The sequence below is a fragment of the Lolium perenne genome, chromosome 2 (genome assembly GCF_019359855.2).
Source record: "Lolium perenne isolate Kyuss_39 chromosome 2, Kyuss_2.0, whole genome shotgun sequence".
NCBI classification, from domain to species: Eukaryota; Viridiplantae; Streptophyta; class Magnoliopsida; order Poales; family Poaceae; genus Lolium; species Lolium perenne.
This window is the reverse complement of record NC_067245.2, coordinates 84297310-84319485: the sequence shown is the minus strand read 5'-3', so window position 1 is coordinate 84319485 and position 22176 is coordinate 84297310. Positions and strand designations below refer to the sequence as shown.

Here is a 22176-nt window from a genome sequence, read left to right as displayed (position 1 = left end):
TGAGACCTTCCATGTGTTGAAAAATAAAGATAGGCCAACTGGACCGAGCAGACAGAGGAAGGCTGTGACTTGGCCCAGCAAGGGTCTTGTAGGCGCGGATGATTTTCTTCCCCCAAATTTAACCTACCGAGGTCTAGCGCCGCCGCTCTCCTCTTCTCCTCTCTCCCAAACATTCAATCAGAGTCTCCGGCGATGGGCCAAAAGCGTGCCACCAAGAAGTCGGCGCAGCCGCCGCCGCCGCCGCCGCCTCCACCTCCACCTCCGGCTGGCTCGTCTGAGGAGGAAGACTCTCGGTCGCGATCCGAAGAGTCGGAGGACGAAGCCGTGTCCCATACCCCCACCCCCACCCCAAGCAAGCCGCTTGCGCCGCCGCAAAGGGCCGATGAGTCCGATAGCTCTGACGATGATGAAGAGGGGGATGATGAAGAGGAGGAGGAGGCCCCCAACAATCCTCCTGCACCGCCGCAAAAGGGCGAGGAGTCCGAGAGCTCTGACGACGAGGAAGAGGGGGATGATGAAGAGGAGGAGGAGCCCGCCCACCTAGCCGCCCCCTCCGCTCCCAAGAACCAACCTCCGCCGCCGCAGCAGAGCAAGGAATCGGACGCCTCCGACGAAGACGGCGAGTCGTCCGAGTCCGACGAGGAGGCGCCGCCGCCGCCGAAGCAGGCTCCGAAGCGACAGGCGGATGCCATCAAGCCGCCGTCGGCCAAGAAGGCGCGCCTGGCCTTCCACCGCATCTGGTCCACCGACGACGAGGTCCGGATCCTCGAGGCCCTCGCCGCGCACCAAAGGCAGCACGGCGCGCTGCCGCAGCCCGACGCTCTCATCGGCGCCCTCGCTGGAAAGCTCGACAACCGCGCCTACGGCAGCAAGGAGCTCCAGTCCAAGCTCCAAACCCTGAAGAAACGGTACGTCGTTCTCAGCAGCAGGGGCGAGCTCCCGAGCAAAGAGCACGACCGCCGACTCTTGGACCTCTCCAAAATGGTCTGGGGCGGTGACAAGGCTGCCCCTGCTGCTGCTGCGGAAGCAGCGAGTGGCCGTGAAGTGAAGGGCTTTGATGAGATGTGTGAGCTGTACCCGTACCTAGCGGAGGAGGTGAAGAAGCTGGAGGCGGCACACCCGGGCATGTTCAAGAGGGTGTTCGGGAAGATGGACGATGGCAAGGCACGTGCAATGGACGAGAAGATCAAGAAGCAGAGAGTGGCGCAGATGAAGGTGGAGCTGCGCCGCACCGATCTGACCAAGGAGGTGAGCAAGGCGATTACGGAGCTGGTCGACTGATGGGATTGTTGGGATGATGTTACCTGATCAGTATGGATTATCACCTGAAATCGGCGCTGAACGGCAGAATGCTGGAACTGCAAATTGTGTCATCTCGCAGTATAAGAATATTTTGTGTCGATAAGAGCAGCATATGCTAGACATTCATAGTCTGGCATCTTGATGGTGTAAGAATGTAATTTGTGTGATGAGAGCATGCTCCAAGTGCACATTGTGGCAATTTTGGTGGTATAAGAATGTTTTTTCTCTAATGAGTGCAAATCATGGCCAGTTTAGCGTGATCAAGCATTACACTCTGACTGTTAGTTGAAACAACCACACATTTCTCCATTAATTTGATGGTGCGTTTAGTATCACGCTCTATGGCAAAATAACATGTTTCCTGATAATAGGGAATGTTTATAATGTCAATAGATCAAGTGCTTCTGATGCGTGTTTTTCCTATGCTTCGTGGTACATCTGCAAATATTTGATACAACCATGTTCAGATAGTTATATTTATTCTACTTGTGTGGTACATTAAACATTTCAGGTATCATGTTTTTGAAATAGTATAAGTGTGCATTACTTTTGTGTTTGTTCTGATTGCTATCTACCCTAATTATGACTATGATTCTCATGGTAGACATTCAAGCAGTTAATCACGCTATTTCTATTCGTTATTGGTTACCTGAAACTAACATTACAGAGAAGAACCACACATTTTCGTTTTTGTACTTATAACATAGGTCTTGAAGAAAATGTCAGCCTAGCAAACAGCTTCTCCGATTGATCAAATATCGACATGTCAGTGCAACAGGTTAGTCACTCCACATGTGCTGCTTGCACTTGTAATAGTTGAAGATATGAGCTTCTTTAGTTAATGCTCATTAGAGTATATGGCTAATGGCTATATGCACTGTTCTGAGCAAACATACTTGGTATTTCCATTTATTTTCTGGCTTTTGCATTAGCTAACACTCTATTTTCCCTTATCAACATACCCGTTGTAATTCTTAAACTCCTTGTTGATGCTCTTTTTTAGACACACAAATAAGTTGCTTCCTCTGTTTACTAATGTAAGACCTCGTAGATATTTCAAAGTGGACTATATACAGACCAAAATGATTGAGCACACTAAAACACGTCTAGGTACATGCATTTACGAAAAGAGGTAAAAGGTCTTACATTAGTGAATGGAGGGAGTACTAAAGAATGTTATAGAGCTAGACAGCCTTATGGCTTTGATTGCTCAGAAGGAGAGGCAAATGGAACAGCAAGAGTGACAGACAAATATGCAAATATTGTTAGTCTTCTTGCACTGCCTTAGAAAGCAAAGCTGGAAGAGTTGGATGAGGTTTGTTGTGACTCCTAATAATACTATCGAAGTTTTGATCTTCTGGTTCCCGTACCATGCTAATCAAACATTATATTACAGAATTTTTATTCATCTTGCTATTTCTTTAGAAAACTGCTACTTGCTTTTTGTTTTAAGATTTTTACGTGAATTTTATTCTTGTTGATGTATTGGTTTCTTTTGCACAGGTAATGTTATTGCTCGGAAGAGGGGTGCCTCTTTCTTTACTGCAGTTGTGTTATTGCTTCTAGGAATGTATCTACTGCTCTACTATTACAAACAAATTGCGAGTTCAGCTAACAGAATTAATAGCAGTGAATTATATATCTGTAGATGAACAACATTTTGCTATTTGCTGAGGATTACTTTAGTATATATTCACCTAATTTAAGCTGTCCACAAGTACTATGTAATTTGCCATGCATGTTATAACTGTTTCAAGTACATGGACACTCAGTACATATGCACATCCCGCTCATGCCACCACATGCACACACAAATGCGCACTGAGCATATCCGCAAGGAGGAGCAGACTCCCATCCTCAGATATTTCACCTGTGGAAGTAAGGCACTTAGGACAGGATTGCCTTGGTTGGCCACCCAGACGAAAGTATTCTTTTTTTAACACACACAGTATCATTCTTTAAAGTGCTTCTGAACCAAACACCTGGTTACAGATTTCCACTATTATCTGGATAGAAGAAACCCAGCTAGGAGTTCTGCCATGTGATGTAACAGTTCAGAAAGTGTTTGGATTCTGGAGATTGTATGAGTCACATCAGTTCAATTGTGCAAGTGGAAATAAGTAATATGTAAGCAGAAAAGGATGAACATATATTCCTGAGAAAGCCATCTTTTGGCAAGCAACTGCTAGATGCGTAGTATTCTGTAAGTCTATATACAAGGGATTTACCTCCTGGAGAGATCTCGTTCAAAAATTATCCCATGGAGTGACAAAGCGTCCACAGATATCGTTTGTCCACATTGCCAGTTTTGTCATTTGACTGGACTTGTCTTCCTAGATAAGGGTTGTCTCTGCTGCTATCTGACTGGGCTTTCCTTTGTGAAGCGATGTATGTGCTTCTGCCAAATAGCACAAGCAAAATTATGGCATGGTCGCCTTTTTCTAGACTCGTGCTCGAGAAAAAGAAGACACTTCCCAGATAATGGTTGTCTCTGTTGCTATTTGACTGGACTTTCCTTTGTAAAGCGATGGATGTGCTTCTGGCAAATAGCACAAGCGAAATTATGCCATGGTCACCTTTTTTCCAGACTTGTGCTCAAGAAAAAGCAGACACTCCCCATGAAAAAACACTTAACTAATTTTGGTCAAAGTAATTCTTTCCCTCGACTCCTAGATCTTCTCCTAGTTGGTAGAAAATGATAAGTGCACTTGGTAAAGTCTGTTCTACGGCTATTCTTGTAATACTATTGAATAATTTGTTCCTCTTAGCATCATATAGCTTCATTTCATAAAGTAGGTCCCATCATATCTTCCCAGATAGTAGTGTCTTCTCTTTATGTTACAACATCGTTAGTCTCCAAGAAGCTAAAAGAACAGTAGTTCAAGGACCTACTATATTAATATCAGTCAGCCTATTCTTAAGAGATGAGCATGTAAAAGGGGGGAACTCGGGAAGGCAGAGCGCAAACCCATGAGGCTACACAGGGCCCTCTGGTATTATCGTAGCTATCTTGTGCTATTAATGGGACAAAATCAGTGCAGCTGTAGCTGTTGGACATAACTGGAGCACGTAAATCATGCATATTCTAATGTATGGGATGCAGATTCTAGTGTGTGTGGTAGACCTCAGTCTTTTTACTATGCCTTGAGTAAGAAATTGGTGAAATTCGGAATATTAAATGTAACAGTAGTCTTGCTGTCATATTGGTTATTCAACTCTGCTGTGAGCCTGCAATGTTTAAATAGATACATAGAACAACATAAAAGCTAGTTTCTACAGAGTACAACTTCTGGTTACTCATAGCACTATTTAAACATGTAAATACCTTGCCCCTTATAAACTGCAGGGTTCTCTTGTTAAAAGTTTAAGGCTGTGAACTGCCTGAAGTAGCACTATGTGTCTGGGAAGATGTCGTGCTGTTTTGCGTCTGTGTAGTCTGGCTTGAAGACAGATCTGAGAAGAAGTTTATGGCATTGGGGCTTTCACCAAGAACCGCCAATGATCTTGGAACGGGAGGCATGTTCACATCAAGTAACCCCTCTAGGATTTGGGCGATCTGACCTGTGGTGGGTCTAGTGCTTTCATCATCTTGGATGCACCAACAAGCAACCTTACAAGCCCTCGTGAGCTCATCATGATCTGCATCTCCTTTGAGCCTGGGGTCCAACAAGGTCTGCACATCCCCTTCATGTAGCATGCTTGCAGCCAGGGTTGGGAAGAAAGCGTCATCTCCATGATCAGCATTCCTCCTGCCTGATATGATTTCCAAGAGCATCATGCCATAACTGAATACATCTGCCTTGGCTGTTATAGGCACGCCGCTGATCCATTCGGGTGCAAGGTAACCCCTTGTTCCCCTCATCGTCGTCAAAACACGGCTGAAGTCCCGGCCTAAGAGCTTTGCTAAACCAAAATCTGACACTTTTGGTACAAAGGACTCATCCAAGAGTATGTTATCTGGCTTGACATCACAGTGTATGATGCAATCCCTACATTTTTCATGCAGGTAGTTTAGGCCTCTTGCTGTTCCAAGTGCAATTTGGTACCTAATGGCCCAGCTCAATGTGGTTGTCTCACCAGGGAACAGTTGCACTTCCAGGGATCCCTTTGGCATGAACTCATACACAAGCAGCTTCCTTGATCCTTCGGAACAGAACCCAAGAAGGCGGACCAAATTGACATGCTGGGTTGTCCCAATCGTGCTTACCTCGGCACGGAATTGCTTCTCCCCTTGATGGAACCCATCGAGCCTCTTCACAGCAATGGCAGTTGAATCCGGGAGCTTCCCTTTGAACACTGAGCCGAAGGCACCTCCCCCGAGCTTCTCTGCGAAGTTGTTGGTGACATGCTGGAGATCACTGTACCTGAAGGCAATGAGTGCGCCCCCAGCAGTCTTGGATACCCGAAGAGTCCTGTCTCGGCGACGCTTCTGAAATAGGAAGAACAGCACAATCGCAAGAATTATCAAAACTGCGGCAACTCCGCCAATAACTCCACCAATGATTGCAGTCTTGCTCTTTTTTGGGTCTGGCAGCTCGGATGCTGCAAGCCTGAGGAAGAGTGTGCCTACTCCATTTCCACTATATCCTTCTTGGAGGTTCACCAGGTCCGCAGGCCAGACAAAGCAGCCACTCGAATTGTAAGTGTAAGCATTGCATAAACAGTTGCTCAGACAAGCCACCTCACACTCTCTAGAGCTCGTGCCAGCTGCACTCTGTGCGTTATCAGGTAGCCTCACGCCTGCCATGGTATAGAACTTATCAGGCTTAGCCTGTCCGGAGCTGGAGTTGGTCTGGCACTGCAATGGTACGTTCCTCTTGCACCCACCACTGAAATCCTGAAGATCCCAATCACTCTGAACCTTCTGGCTGTACCCTTTGATGCAGTTGCAGAAGGGCAGGGTATTGGCGTTGCAGCTGCCATACACCCCACAGACCGCATACACCTCACACTGCGTCTTTGGCTGCGCCCAGAACAAGATCCACTGTTGTGAGGAAGGAACCCAAGTCCACTGCTTGATCTGTCCATTGGTGTCCATGATCAACCGGGAGAGGATTGAATTGTCCTTCATAGTGTAGGTGAAGTAGTTTTCTGTGGCGTTGTTGATGAACTGGAAGTCGTAGTTGTAACCGGCTGTCATCTCCGGCACGAGACTAAAGATAACCCCGTTCCAGGTGCCACTGGTCCAGTAGTTTATGGATTTATTCCACTGGATGAAGTACTGTGCTGTGCCGTTGGGGTCTAGCTCCAGAGAGAACAACCCAGGAGATGGGTCTGCGTTGTTCTTCCAAGGAAAAAGCCTCTGGGTCACACCCGTGGTCTTGTTCAGCATAAGCTTGCCCCCCGGTAGCCAAGTGTTTGTTGGATGGTCGAGGCTTCGCCAGTAAATGATCGATGAATTGGATGCATCGATGAGGTCGAGGCTACCGCTGTCCCTGATGATGGCCATGGTGGAGTTGGGGGCTACACTTACGTTGGTTGACCATAGCTGCTGGTTCTTGGCTTGATCAAGGAGGACGAGGTTGCCGTCGGTGGCGATTTCGAAGGAGGCTGTGGTCGGGTCTGACACCGGCACGTTGGTGGTTGCCGTCCACACGGTGGTCTGTATCGGTATGTTGCTGTACCATATGGCTATGTAGTAGTTGCCGGAGCCGGAAGAGGCGGTGTTGCTTTGAGTTGGGGAGTAGAAGCCCAAGATGAATTTGTTGCCTGGGGACACGATCTTCTGTGTCCCAGACAGCGGTGTGGTGGAATTGATGGTGTCGACGGCCGCACAGAGAAGGATTTGGCCGAATAGGAGGAGGAAGAAGAGAGGAGCCATGGATGGGAGCTTGGAAGAGCAGCAAGGGCTAGAAGGAGGATGGTAGTCTGGATTTGTGCAGTAAATCCATGGTGGTGGCGGTGGTGGGATGCAGAGGCTTTTAAGTTGGCCTTGCAGCAATAAGACTAGTTCAATGGAAAAGGCTTCTTTGACCTGGTACCGCGGGTAGACTGATTGACAGGTACATGCCCAGCGCCCTTCTGGTGCTGAATCATAGCAGATGGATTAACAAAATAAAATCTTAATGTTCAAAATTGAGGCACATGATTAGTGATGTTTTTTTTTCTTCATTGATTAGTGTTATGTCTATTCGATATAACTCACGTTGCAGTCGAAGGTAGCAAATTCCCTTATTTATTTTATGGTTACTGTTTGATGCTCATTGATCCATACTGAACAGAAACGATTGACTGCTGCGATGATGACTGTTGCGGGGGAAAAAAGAATGGTGTGAAGCCAGAAAAGTGTTTTCCGGCGGCAGAAGCTCCAAGTGCAGCGTTGAGCCGTTGACTTGAAATAGTTTAACCAAGGCCGTTCGTCCGTCGCAAATCTTCTACGGCGTACTTGTCATCTTGCAAGTAATTGTATACTATTCCAATCTGTAACCTGGACCAGATGGTGTCTCGCCTGGAAGATTACCAGACCTTGAAGCGTGGCTGCTGCTTTTCTCGCGTGAGAGCTTCCAGAACGAGTCGCTGTAAACAGAGCTGTTCGTGATGAATACCAGAATTTTAGAATTGTCTCCTCATCTGTTAGATTTATTGTGTCAGTTCGTGGATGCGATCTGTCAAGGTCGTGTTAATCATACTACTAGTAAATACAGACCCCACTGATACGTCTCTGATCTGTTTTTTCCTTCTTTCCAACCGATTATGTTTTGACCCGCTCAACATATCCAGGGGTAATCTGGTTATATGGAAGCCAGATTTGGGGCAAAAGTGATATTGGCCTTGTCGTCTGACGACCAAGAGACTAGTCTCGTTCTTATTGCCTGACTGATTCCTCAGGTAAACCATCACCTTTTAGTAGTGACCTGTCCAGTCAATTTCGTGACTTCAGTGTACAACGCCTTGGGCAGACACGTATTTCCTCTGCATATTTTTTTAAGATTTACATTTATCTACACACTAAATTGTGTTTAGATACTACATGTATATACTATCTAGATAAATATGTCTCAATAAATTTGGAATGGAGGGAGTAGATGTGAAAGGCCTGTGTGCAAGTGGGGTTTAAATGCCCAGCTGTATAACCTGAGGCTGGCATGAACTGAATGGGGAGTCTCTCTCTAGCCTCCGTGCTCTGCCGTCCATCTCTTGCATGTTACGATTAATACAAGTCTGATATGAGTAGTACTAGTTTGATGTCAATCCCATGTCATTCTGGTCTGATTGACACAAATCCTCTAGTGATTGACACAAATCCCACTAATGAGTTTGCCTTTTGAGGTGGTCAACTGATGACAAAATATCTGATTGAATAGGCTCAATCAGTTCTACTAAGGGTAGTCATAGTGAGGAGTAACTTAGACTAGTAACATGACATATGTTACTAGTCTCAGTTACTACCTCCATAGTGGGTAGTAACTTATATGTGGTGTCATGCATTGTGATGCATTGTGTCATTTACTATGGTGTAGACTCAACTTGTCTTGGGGTGTGTGATGTTATGGTAACATAGCTAGTTACCACTTCACTCTTTTTTTTCATTAATTGCCATGTCATGTCACCAAAATGTCTAAGACTGCTCATAGTGGGAGTAACATAGTGGGAGTAACATAGCTAGTAACATCACACATCTCAAGGCATTTTGGTGACATGGCATGCGAATAAATGAAGAAAGAGAGTGATGTGGTAACTAGCTATGTTACCATAACATCACACATCCCAAGGCAAAATGAGTCTACAACATAATAAATGACACAATGTATGACACCACATATAAGTTACTACCCACTATGAAGGTAGTAACCTAGACTAGTAACATGACATATGTTACTAGTCTAAGTTACTCCCCACTATGAGCAGCCTAAGGCTGGTCATAGTGGTAAGTATCATGTAGTAGTATCATACATATGATATTTGTGTATGATCATATGCTCCCTTTATTTTGAAATACATGTTAGACACATTTTAAAATGTCAAAAAAAATTGAAACAAAAATTTCGCACGTACATCTTCATGTGCTACGCGCTCACAAAGTCGTTTCATGAAAAATCGACATGTCATGTGGCGTGTGTAAAAAAGACAAAATTCAGTGCTGAAACAAAGACTTGTCACAAGATAAATTTTCTCTTTTTCGCTTAGACTACAAAAAATATCATTTTTTCGTGAAACTTGACGAATACACATATAATATGGAGATGTACATGTAAATTTTTTTGTCAAATTTTTTTAACACTTGGAAATATATTTTTATGGTAGAGGGATCATACGCACCCGGGAGCCGAATTGAGTTTCTGTTAGTATCATGAAGTAGTATCATAGTCATGCTATATTTATTGTTTTTTAGAATCTCAATGCAAATTTGTGCACAAGATTTGTTTGGCATTAACTTTTCTCGTGACATGCGCTATGATACAGTATCTACCTATGTTACTCTAATCTCCTCTCTCCTCCTTAATTAGCTGCCACATCAGCATTTTTGTGGGACCAATGTGCATGATTCTAGCTATGATACTAGCACTATGGCTAGCCTAAGGAATCAATTGAGAGAGCCGCACCAGCACAAGCATGTGCCTATTTATTAGCCCCCGACTTAGCAAAACAGAACCTAAAATCTTGGGAGACACTAGGATCTGCGCGGAAGCCGATCGCTGCACAGGGTGAAATTGTTGATTAAGCATAGTGGTGTGCGTTTCAAAGATTTAACTGATAGTTGAAATTATCAGTTAGTAACTGCCCATAGAACCAACACATTTGTCATCAGTTTTGTGTGGATAAAGAGCATCTTTCTTTTGTTGTTTATTGTTAGTTTGGCCGAATTAGCAGTAAGGGCATGTGCAATGGTTAATAATATCTACCTTATCTTAACCCGCCACAAAATCTAGATATAACAATAAAATATGATGTATAATTATTTATTTTTTAATCTTATACTAGCCAGACATTCTAAATATGTCGTGAGAGAGATTATGCTAAGAGATCATCTCTTAATTAAAAGAAGATATATATTTTTTTACTTTCTCTTTTCTCCACCTCAGCTTTTATCCTACATGACAGCCGTTCGTCTCGGTATTTTGCTAGATGTTCCTCAAAACCTGTCAATGCTTGGTAGTGAACTAAAGATTGTCATATAAAACTGTTGAAACTTGACTTTGGGTTCGTTGTAACATTTATACTTATTTATTTCATATTTTCATGCCTGCTTAGGTTGCAATATATATTTTAGAGATGAGCAATTTCTCAATGTAAACATAGCTGGAAAAAAGTGTGCGCAGTAATGGAAAAAAGGCCACTATGGGCCAAATCCGAACGGTGCAGATAGGTCGCATTCGCCTCTCGAGAGCAGGCCTCCCCCAGGCCCAATTCCCGACTCGAGCGCAGCCATACAGCGCAGCTCCTGTCATCTCGCTCGCACCTACCGTCTGACGTGACCTGTGGCCGTATCTCCCCATCCGCTCTCCCTCGTCGACTTCCTCGGCTCCGGCGACCGGCGGCGGGCGTCTCAGGTGACCGATCTCCCCTCTCTTCCTGCTTCGTAGAACCCGCAGGCGGATGCGGTTAGTCTGACGATTCTCGCGTGGGAGATGCGACCCACAGATTGAGTTTGACCATAGATTCCGAACGAACGATCGTGTACCCCTCCTCCCTTCCCCTCTTACTCCCGTACACATTCGTCTGGGTCGAGTAGGATCCAAGCAGAGGTGTGGGTGCACGAGGGGCACGGGACGGCGACGAGGACTCCTGCGGAGTGCCACCGCTGGGCACTGGCGACCTCAAGGTTCCGTTCACCCTTTGATCCTCAGCCTGCAGCCACCAGAAGACTGCTCGGCCCTCCGCCTTCACCGGGCGATAATTGTGTCATATGTTCATATGCCACAATTGCAGGGTGATTATTTTAACAGATGGGAGACTTAGAGTGTGGTCAATATTGGGAATTGGAGCCTATAATTTGACTTCTTGTTTTGTGCTTCTTGAATCGGGTGTAGCCCTTATTTGTCCTGTTTAAAAAGCACCCATGCATGTTGTGGGTTGTGTGTACTCTGAATTGATAACGATGGTGTGTTAGTTCAGCGCCCTTCTGTTGAATGATGTATCTCAATATATATATGGCTTGAACATTCATTATGTGGTTTACGAATCGACATATTTTGTAGATAGAGCCATTTTTGCATTATACAGTACATTTGTCAGTGATGCCAAAGGATAGTAAGGATAATTTCCATTGTTTCTCAATTTTGAACAAGTTCGCAAACAATCTGTTCCTGAGCTGGTTGCTGCTCTAGTTTGGGAGCAGTCCCAAACGGGCTCTTATATTTCTTTTACGCGCTGGAGAGGCGAACGGGCCCGTACCTAGACTTTGGCTTTGTCTTATAGTCTTATCACACAAATCACAATAATAAGATTTATCTATGTAGAGAGTTTATTGCCTATGTCCATTTTTTATGGGGATTATTGGCTATCATGTGTTTGCTATGGAGTTATTCTGGGTTCCTATATGCTAACAAATGGGATTGGTGTTGTACAGTATTGCATGAACTTGATTCCTTCGTAAATATACTATCCCGATGATATCCAAATTACTGGGCAGGCTTATTCTAACTGAGTTTTACTAGCTGTTACGCTGATTATGCTGGAGTTACAGATTTTTTATTTTCATTTTCTGCTTGTAGGGGCACAGCACAGCAAATTAAGTGGGTGAAAACAGGTGCAAAAGAACAGCAGAGCGTGTGCTGGTTTCAATGGCTACTTCAAAGATTCAAGCTTTTTTGAACCACCCTGCTGGCCCCAAAACCAGTTAGTGACATTCATATTTCCCTTTAATTTCCAGTTGTTATTTCTGTTTTGGCTGTCAATTGTCGCATTTGTTTCAATAGGAGGGTTGTCATCCCAGTCTCATATACAGTAACAGAACACTAGCAACCAAGCTTTGTCAGCCCCAAACCCCTGTTGGGACAACCAACATCAAGACTGGAGAAATCGGTTCTCCTGAGAATGGTTATATTTGATCAGTTCTTGGTTCTGAAATGGTTGCTACTTGCTACAGAAGGCCAATGTTTGTTCTCCCTACCAATGGATGTTCTGATTTTTTTTTGTTCTCTTTCCCCTTTTAGCTTCTGCCCGTGTGGCAGTTTGGTTTGGGTTGGGATTGCCAGGTTCATGACATTTTTAAAACCGGAAAGTACAATATGTTACTATGTCTTGTGCTTTTCAATATATGACACTGGGATGATGACCCTCTTTCCGAGAAAAGATTAGGAGAAAAAAAATCTTCAGCGAGAATATGAAATAACAGCCAGATTGTTGACATCACAGATATAAAACCTTTAATCAAAAGAAGCTGGCAATTATTCAGACCCCTCCCACAGACATCAGCTGTGCTTCACGGATGAATTCTCCATGACCCGTTTGATTCTGGCACTAGCCAGTTCCACCTCCCAGTCACTGATTAGGTACTGAGGTTCTTACTGCAGTAGCACTTACATTGCTGCATGGAGATTAGTTACAATACTTTGGTTGGTTAGCCAAGAACTTATTCCTCAGTTTGATATGTGTTTGTGGTCTCCCTAGCCATACCACAGAGCTGAAAATCTCCCCCTCTTGCCAATTGTGCCTTTTTTTTTCTCCTATTTGAGTTTTCTTCTGGTAAACTTAGCATAAGGATATCTTGACTTTTTAATGGAATCTTAGACTTATAAAGATCTTAGTTCCCGTGATAATAACTTATGTGTAGTGCTAAATGCTGCTGTTTTCTCAAAGCTTCTCCTTGGAGAGTTTGATAGCCTCCTTCTTTTTCCATAGCTCTGGAAAAATGTGTTCTTGGTCAGTATTGCGAATCATGGTCCAATTTGAATGGCCCAATTTTTTTTGTTCTTTTGCACTGAAATGTAATGGCTATCTATTGGATGCTGCATTTAATAAGTTATCGTACTAGGAAACTGAGACAATGTACCTTCATTGCAGTTCACTTTTGGGCTCCAACTTTTAAATGGGGTATCAGCATTGCCAACATTGCTGACTTCGCCAAGCCACCTGAAAAGATCTCGTACCCTCAACAAGTTGGTAAGTTCATGTCCTTCAGGCAATTATGTGCCTCTGTTTTAGACAACATGCTCATTTATATACTCCCTCCGTCCCATCAAAGTTGTCTGAGATTTGTCAAAATTTGGATGTATCTTTATGCTATTTAGTGTTTAGATACTTCTGAATTTAGACAAATCTCAGACAACTTTGATGGGACGGAGGGAGTACCATTCATTCTTGTGTACTGCTGACATGCTAATTCTGTTGTATGGTGTGCAGCTGTTACTGCCACTGGAGTCATCTGGTCACGCTACAGCATGGTCATTACACCTGTAAGTCACTGATAATTGTCTAGCACATACCCTCAGTTTCACCATTAGGCAGTGAACATATATTGTGACGTGAATAATATCTTATCTGAAATGTACATTTTAAAATTATAACCTTCGTGATGCAAAGATATTGGCTTAGCTGCATTGATCTTCATAAATTAGACCCTTTTAACTACTCCACAGAGTGGCTATCGATGTTCAGATGCTTCTTGAATAAATGCTTAATATTCCTGAGCATTTTGCTTTCATTTTTTGAATAGCCTTGAACTACAGAGCTCAGAAAAGAACAATCAGTTTCTTGTTATTAACTACCATACTGCTTTCTTATTTACCTTGCGCTGGGAGTGTTCCTGAATTGCCAATAAGCTGCACTGTGACATATTTGATCTTAATTCTGCATCTCCTATTTTTCTGTTGAAAGAGGTTTCTCCCCCAGAACACCCCATTGATCTTATTCTGTGTTGCAGTTTAATATTGCTCATTTCATTTCTTTCCAATTCTATAAATGTTTCAGAGAAACTTGAACCTTTTTGCTGTTAACGTTGCAATGGCCGGTACAGGCTTGTATCAGCTTTCCCGTAAAATAAGGTTTGTTACGAAGCTAAATCATGTTCTCCCATTTGTTGCTTGATCTCTCAGAGGTGCAAGATAACATGTTTTACGTTGATCTCCTTTGCAGGAAAGACTACTTTTCAGATGAGAAGGAGCCTGTTCCATCACTGGAAGGATAGTGACGACTGGACTAATCGATTGGAAACCCTGCTGCATTGGAGTTGGCCTCAGGTTCAGTCTGTGCTGCAGAGATATGTCGTTTTATCAGAGACAGGAACAAATTGTTTCTTTCCATGTCAGACTTTCTTTGTTTTGCCCAATTGCAACCATGAGCAGCGCAATGTGAATTTCTTACACAGACATGCAAATAATCCTTTATGCATTGCTGTGCAAATACATCAACCGATCCCTTCTGTTATGTCTTGCTGTTTTGTTCAGTCAGCTCATATCTGGGGATCTTGCGTAACTCTTATAGATCAGTGTTTTGTTGAATCAGTCTAGTTACTCTATAATTTCAAGTTAAACCTACTTCATTTTGTTATGATCATTGAAAAGTCACAATGTGGTCCTGGAAATTAAGGGCCCAATCAATACCAAGGAGTAAGATTTTGAATCTATAAATGCTTTGCGTTCTAGAGGGAATATATATGTTAAAAAGGAAGACAGCAGCAACTGCAATTTTTTAAGATGTGTTGAAACTTCTGAAAAGCTTTCAGTTAGAGTCGCTTCACAGAGCGAATGATCAAGTTTGGGACTGGTTTGACGCTTGCTTTACATCTTGGTTCATAACCATCACACCTATTGGCGAATTACAGAATCTACACAAGCTTATTCTTTTCCAGCCGAGCTTAAGCCCTTTCTATTAGTTGCTCAATGGAAATAGTACAAAGTTTGCTACCAAAGCAGTCGAAGAAAGCGAGTTAATTCAGTAATAGGAAACTCGCTGTGAATGGTCCTTCTCAATCTCCCACTACGGGCAAAAACCTAGTAGCACTGGTCTACTAGATTACTGAGCCATATCAAGCTCAATCTGGAGGTGGAGAATGAAATAGACACGTCTTTACCTGAGACAATATAGCATACGCACATTCAGCGAGTCTAGCTCGTTGACGCGAGCTTTCCACTTATGCAATCATGCGAGCTACTGTATACGTGAGCTATTCGTAGTCGAGGTATGAACTAATAATTCCTGCTAATGCGAGTTACAAGCTCCCAGTTGATACGTCGTCGGCTTGGTCTTCCCGTCAATGTCATCTTGCGGTTCGGTGATTTTTCCCAAATCTGAAAAGCTGTGGAATCTGGATCCGGTAGCGCGGAGTCCTCCTCTATCGCAAAGCTACTTTGGTGAATTGCCCGGTAAATAAGCTAGAGAAGCAGGAGTCAAAAGCTAAAGACTAAGCAAAGAAACCACAAAAGAAGCATCAAACTAAAACACCTGATTCAGTATTCGTAGGCTTGACTGCCGCAGTTCCTCCGTTGCATTTCCATTACCAGCACGAGGAAAACAAGAGGACGGAAACACTGTTGTCGTTGGAACCCCGACAAAGCAGCCATATATATGTGTCCGTTCTTCCGGGGACCAGGAGGATCGACACTGATTTGTTGCTTCTCGCGACGTACGCGTTGCCGGCCGCGTACTTGGCTGCTAGTAGTAGCTCTCGTGCGGCACGCGCCAAGGAGGAAAAGAGGCTGCAATTATGCGAACCATCGTCCGTAATTTGGATTGGTACTTCGTGGGGAGTTAGTTCTGAGTTGCCTACCGTGTAGCTGTTCTTAATTGGGATTTATGCTTTTGGTGCGATCTTCCCCGATTTGGCTTTGATATACTTTGAGTAGCTATCGGTTGTCTATTGTTGCGCAAGGCCTTGTTTTGTAGCAGGTTGATGCTAACTCTCCTGTTTTCGTGTCAGCCCCCGCCGTTTCGAAGTAGAAAAGGTTTCAGATTTGGACGCTGCTTGTTTTTGGTCAACCTAGAAGTTACTTAATTCTCGATTAGAACTAATTTAATTCTTAGCCGACCTAGTACTAGCAAAAGAGTTTATATATTATTTTAACATGGACTATATACGTATCGAAATGAGCGAACAAACGCACCATAAAATATGTCTAGATACATTCGAATTTAGGAAAAGGTAGAACATCTTATAATTCGGAGCGAACTAATTGACGGCCGCAAACTAAGTCTAACTTGTTCCTTCTGCACCGTGTTGCCTCATTCTGTCTTTTCTTCTCAAAATTATCGCAAAATTACAGCATCAAGGAAATATTTCATGTACAATATACTTTTAGGCACTGTTCAAAAAATCGGCCGAGATACCAATTTATCGTGAATCGGGTGGTAACCGATAATATTTTGGGATATCGGCTAATTTATCGCTCCACCGATATTTTGGTCGGTTTTCTACCTGAAAGCCGATATTTTTTCACTCTCATGGCCGATATTTCGGCCGATTGTCAGTTAAGTTTCGATGAAATTTGGTATGGCAGCCGATATTTTTGTCTTATGGTTTTGTAGAACTATCCATTAGCTCAAATTTTTCATTTTTATTAATTCAAATGCAAGGAATCAAGGTAATACTTATATTCAATGTTCCAATAATATTTTTGTATAGCATATTATAGAAAAATTAAAGTAAAAAAAATTATGATTTGCAAATAAATAAGCCGATAAATGGCCAACCGATAAAATCGATTAATCGGACGATAAGTGATTAATCTCCATTTCAAGGCTATCCGATAAGTTAAGATTAACAATTTCTTGAACATTGCTTTTAGGTAAATCAGATTTCAGAAAACCACAATTTTTTAACAACTACATATGCTAGCAAGCTTGAAACAACACGGCGAAGAGTATTCTCGAGAATGGCCACAAATCAAGGAAATGGCTCCTTTGATAGGGAGGAATTCATATATTTTTTCGAGAATTCGAATATTTATGAATTTTTCCTGCATTGGTCATTTAATGCAGTGCCAGATAGAACCCTTAGATTTTGTTTCCTAATTATTAATGCGCACCCTATTTTGGACAATAAATTAAATACACCCACCCAAGACCTATTTGATTTGTATATAACATACTGTCCTAGTAGACGAACCAGAGCTGGAGAAAAATGATTACCTATTTAGAGCCTGTACCAAAGCAGCATGGCCACTCCGCTGATGGACACGTACCATGGCGAAAAGACTCCACTAGCCCCGCGTGCCGCCACTCCCAGAACCCCATCAGCTAAGTATTATTAACAAAAATCTTTGTGACTTTTGCTAGCTTTCCTATCTAACCAAAGGTACGCATGTGGCGATTGAATAACACAAGGGTAGTTATCCCTTTCTACAAAGTGATCGACTTTAGAAGAAGCCTTGAAAAGGCCATTAGAAACTTAGGGCGGGGGGAATCAATAATTGTATCCCTCCACGACAATTTTCTGGGTAGCTAGATACAAGAAGTTAAGTGAACGATACATGAAAATTGATGAAATGGCTTATCTGCCATTTCCTTTGAGTAAGTGCGGTCAACAAACAACTTACCTGCTATAACCGGTAAGCATAGAATTACAATTAGAGGTGAAATACTGAAAACAAATATTTGTCTTAAAAAAACGAGCTTCACTATTGTAATGATATTTGTTTCCCTCATAGCCTTATACTTATTTCAGGTCTTGCCACTTGTGATGCCCATAAGAAGACGAGGAAGACATACTACAAGCCGTTTATAAAATAAACATCACCACAATGTCAGGGCTCGGGATTTTGGGGCTCTAGATGATGATCATGGGTTGGGAAAGGTTGTTACGTGTGCCTTTCGTGCTTAGAGGGATGAGGAAGCAAAGCGGTTATACTGTGTGATACTGCTAGTAAGACACAATGTTACGTGGAAGATTGTCAATCAAAATCTAATAGACATCAAGTTTGTAGGAGATGGTGATAGAAGTGGTTAGAAGACATGCAAGAATCAGGAATAGCGATGATACACGGGCTAGGGTGGTGGCGACATCAGAAGAGCACACTGTTTGGGGAATTGGACCATGATCGATTCGACACATGTAGACGTTCGAGAGATGGGATAAGGAAACGGTTGACAATGATACATAAGAAGTTGGAGGTGAAGTGGTTAGCACGCAATAAGAGTGAAAATGGGGGAAGACGGGGACTTACATGCATGAAGTGGTGTGTCACCATCATGAAGGAACTTTAGGTCTAAATATAATTATTTGGAATTGAATTTTAGATGCAAAAAAGGAAACAATTCGTACCATACAATGCAGATACATTCGCGGATCACAAAGAACTGAAATGGTCTGCGTTCATTGATCACAAAAATATGATAACAATTAGCTAGTTCCCCTTTCCTTGTGCACAAAAAACTTATATGTACAGACTACATGTAGGACCTTAGTGGAATAACTGATTTAATTAACTAATCAAGGGTATTTGCAAGGAGCGAACAAGCTAGATGTGAATATTGAATTTCCGAAGGATGGTTGATGTCAACCGCCAGATCTCACGTTGTGATGGGACAACTTATAATTGGATCACTCCAAAAAAAAGTTTGCCCAAAATAGTTTTTTTAATAAAATAGGTAACTACACTGTGCTAGACGCATAACCGAAAAAATGATCAAGAGGAGATGGTGCAGAGAAGTGGTTAGAAGACACGCAAGAATTAGTGGCGACAACACCGCATTGGCATACAGACGGTGGCGACATCGGAAGAAGAGAATCGGGATACGTGAGAAGATTATGACTTGTGCGTTTGGATCATCATTGCGGTAATGTAGTCGCTAAAGGCATATGAGAAAAGGGTCGACAGTGAGATAGTATATGAGGTGCAGGAGAAAGAAGTGGCTAGTATGTACACACAAAGAGGGAGAGGGGAAGACGAAGACAGTTTTGTAAAGGCATGAAGTGGTGTGTCTCTTCGAATTGGTGAAGATACGGTAATCAAATCCGTTCGCCTCTTTGCGAAGACAATGATTTGTAACTTCAGAGAAAAGTATCTCCGAGCTCCGACCGAGGAGGACACCATGGCTTATGGCTGTGAATGTGGCAAGTAGCTGGTCAGGGATGCTTGGAAGTATCGACTGTATGCACTGGACGTGGAAGTATTATCCGGTGGCATGGTACAGTCAGTATGTCCATCATTGTGATCCAACCATTGTGCTTTGAAGCAGTGGCATCGAAGGATCTCTGGATTTGGCGTGCCTTTTTTGGTTTATCATGTTCTGCAAAGATCCCATCATTTGTGTAATGTAGTCACTGATGATATATGAGAAAAAGTCCGAAAATGATATATATGAGGTGGAGGCAAAAGAAGTGGCTAGTATACATGGACATGGAGAGGCGAAAAGACGGATATGTAAAGGCATAAAGTGGCGTGTCTCTGGCTCAGAGGACCTTAATGAAGGTATATTACCCGACATGATGGTACAATCAGTATATTATCCATCATTGTGATCCAACCATTGTGCTTTGAAGCAGTGGCATCGAAAGATATCTGGATTTGGCATGCCTTTTTTGGCCAGGATCTTTGAACAACATCAATGTTCTGCAAAGATCCCATCATTTGTGTAATGTAGTCACCGATCATATATGAGGAAAAGTCCGAAAATGATATATATGAGGTGGAGGCAAAAGAAGTGGCTAGTATACATGGACAGAGGCGTCGCGTCTTGGAGACCATCCTGGGTTGTGGCCCAGTCTTGCCATCTCAGTCATATTGGCCCGTGCTATTTCTTGTGCTGATGATTTTGGCTCTATCTAGTTTGGCGCTCACGCTCCACCACTGTACATGGACATGGAGAGGCGAAAAGGAGGATATGTAAAGGTATGAAGTGGCGTGTCTCTAGCTCAGAGGACCTTAATGAAGGTATGCATATAGTTGTTGGAGAAAGGAAAACATTTCAGCCGTATAACACATGAGGGTCCTGGTAATAGAAGGAATCATCAAATTAGTTAGCTGTTTTTGCTTGTTAATGTTGAATGTAGATGGGCTGCAGCCCAATAAGGCAGCCCATGTGGTCTACAATTCCTGAAATCTCAAGGCCCATCACGTTGGCAGCTTGGGACAGCCTTGGGGGACAAAGTTTAGTCCCACATTGCTAGTTGGGAGAGAGTTGGAGTGGTATATAAGGGCTGCTGTTCTAGTCATTCCAAGTGAGTGAGAATAGAAAGAGCCCTCGCGCACTCCTCCTCCTCCGCCCGTCTCGGCACGGCATGTCACGACACGTCACGCACGCACATCGCGTTTCGTGACTCGAGTTCGAGTTCGAGTTCGAGACACACTCAAGGAAGCCTAAATTTTTGCTTGGTGCACCAACTGTGTTGGGTACGTGTCGGCCTGCATGTGCATGCTCGCCGCGTGTCCCTGGCTTCCTACGCGTGTCAACGCGGGCGGGTCGGCTTCCTTCCAGGCTATACAAGGAGACCGATCAGATCTGGAAACAGTGCTCTTAGATCTCTCTCTCGTGAAGTTCCTTTTGTTGTGCTACTCTCTAGTCTTCCCCATCCCGGTGACTGCGTGCACAGCCGTCCGGGAGAGCAGACCTCCGAAACTCCGTCCGTTGAGATCCTGCACCGGGAGACGGGCGATAAGGTTTTTGGGGAGCGTCCCGGCGCGACTGCTCGCTGCTGTTCGTGTTCATCTTTGCCGGTCCGTCTGCTTCATCAACTACTACGACTACACCATAGGCAACATCAACAACTCCCATGGTGGTGGTGGTGCTACTGTTGGTGCGACCTTCCCGGTCACGATGTACGTGATTTCCCTCTCCTACCTTGCAATGCTACTTATTCCATGTTTAGATCTGATGCATGTGCTTAGTCTAATGTGTATGGTTAAGTATGCTTGTGCATCTGTAATGTTGCTTTCGGTAATTAAACTCACACGGAAATTGCCTAATAATCCAACAATCCAAAAACCTTATTTGCTTAGGCAATTTTCACCGTCTGGTTTTGTCTTTGCGCTCAAACCGAGCCCGTTTACGGGTTCTCATTTCAAGAGATGGCAGAGTAAGACCCTCTTGTGGCTCACTTCTATGGGCGTGCACCGGGTTGCGGAAGGTACTCCCAGAGGTCCGCTTACTCTTGAAGAGGATAAAGCGTTCGGGGATGCCACCGTAATCTTTGTGGGTGCCGTTCTAAGTGTGCTTGGAGACAAGTTGGTTGATGCTTATCTGCACATACGAGATGGGAAGGAACTGTGGGATGCACTGGACGCTAAGTTTGGTGCTGCCGATGCCGGAGGTGAACTGTATGCTATGGAGCAGTTCAATGACTACAGAATGGTTGAGAACCGATCTGTAGTAGAACATGCTCATGAGATACAGATCATGGCAAAGGAACTCGAGCTCCTCAAGTGCGTGCTACCGGACAAGTTTGTCGCGGGATGCATTGTCGCTAAGCTTCCTCCTTCATGGAGGAACTTTGCCGCTTCTCTCAAACATCAGAGGCATGAGTTTTCTGTTGAGAATATCATGGGCTCTCTGGATGTTGAGGAGAAGGCGAGGGCAAAAGACAAACACACTGGAGGAACCGAGGGACGTTCTGCTGCCAATATGGTGCAGAAAAATGCCCATAAGTCCAAAGGAAAGAATAAGGGAGTCTCCGAGACTACCAACTTCAAGAAGAAGGGGAAAATGGAGAAGAAAGATCCTTGCTGGGTGTGTGGCGAGACAGGCCATTGGGCTAATCGCTGTCCACAACGCAAAGGAAAGAAATGTCAGGCTGGACAGAACTCAAATTCTGTCAGTATGGTCATTGGCAACACAGAGGAAGGAACTACAGGGTATGGTAATATGTTACCTACTGTTCTTTCGGTGTTTCAGCCCACGGAATAGTGGGTTGATACAGGTGCCAATGTTCATGTGTGTGCTGACATCTCCATGTTTACCTCTTATCAGGCCCGAGGTTCCTCAGTAATGATGGGGAATGGGTTACATGCTACTGTTCGTGGTGTTGGCACGGTAGATCTGAAGTTTACTTCGGGAAAG

At 43.7% G+C, this 22176-nt stretch overlaps 3 protein-coding genes across 3 annotated transcripts; 2 read left to right on the top strand and 1 right to left on the bottom strand.

Moving 5' to 3' along the window:
- Positions 1 to 131: 131 nt before the first annotated feature.
- On the top strand, positions 132 to 1532 carry LOC127333141 (uncharacterized). The gene has a single exon (XM_051359450.2). It carries the CDS (start codon positions 193 to 195, stop codon positions 1279 to 1281), a length of 1089 nt encoding a protein of 362 aa, XP_051215410.1. The 5' UTR covers positions 132 to 192; the 3' UTR covers positions 1282 to 1532.
- Positions 1533 to 4476: 2944 nt separating this feature from the next.
- Positions 4477 to 7260, bottom strand: LOC127333140 (G-type lectin S-receptor-like serine/threonine-protein kinase At2g19130). The gene has a single exon (XM_051359449.2). The coding sequence runs from the start codon at positions 7121 to 7123 to the stop codon at positions 4667 to 4669; it is 2457 nt and encodes an 818-aa protein (XP_051215409.1). The 5' UTR covers positions 7124 to 7260; the 3' UTR covers positions 4477 to 4666.
- A 3379-nt stretch (positions 7261 to 10639) lies between these two features.
- On the top strand, positions 10640 to 14610 carry LOC127333139 (mitochondrial pyruvate carrier 4). The gene is made up of 6 exons (XM_051359448.2): positions 10640 to 10793; positions 11958 to 12081; positions 13249 to 13347; positions 13588 to 13640; positions 14155 to 14228; positions 14320 to 14610. Exons 2-6 carry the CDS (start codon positions 12027 to 12029, stop codon positions 14369 to 14371), a joined length of 333 nt encoding a protein of 110 aa, XP_051215408.1. The 5' UTR covers positions 10640 to 10793; positions 11958 to 12026; the 3' UTR covers positions 14372 to 14610.
- The last annotated feature ends 7566 nt before the right edge of the window (positions 14611 to 22176 follow it).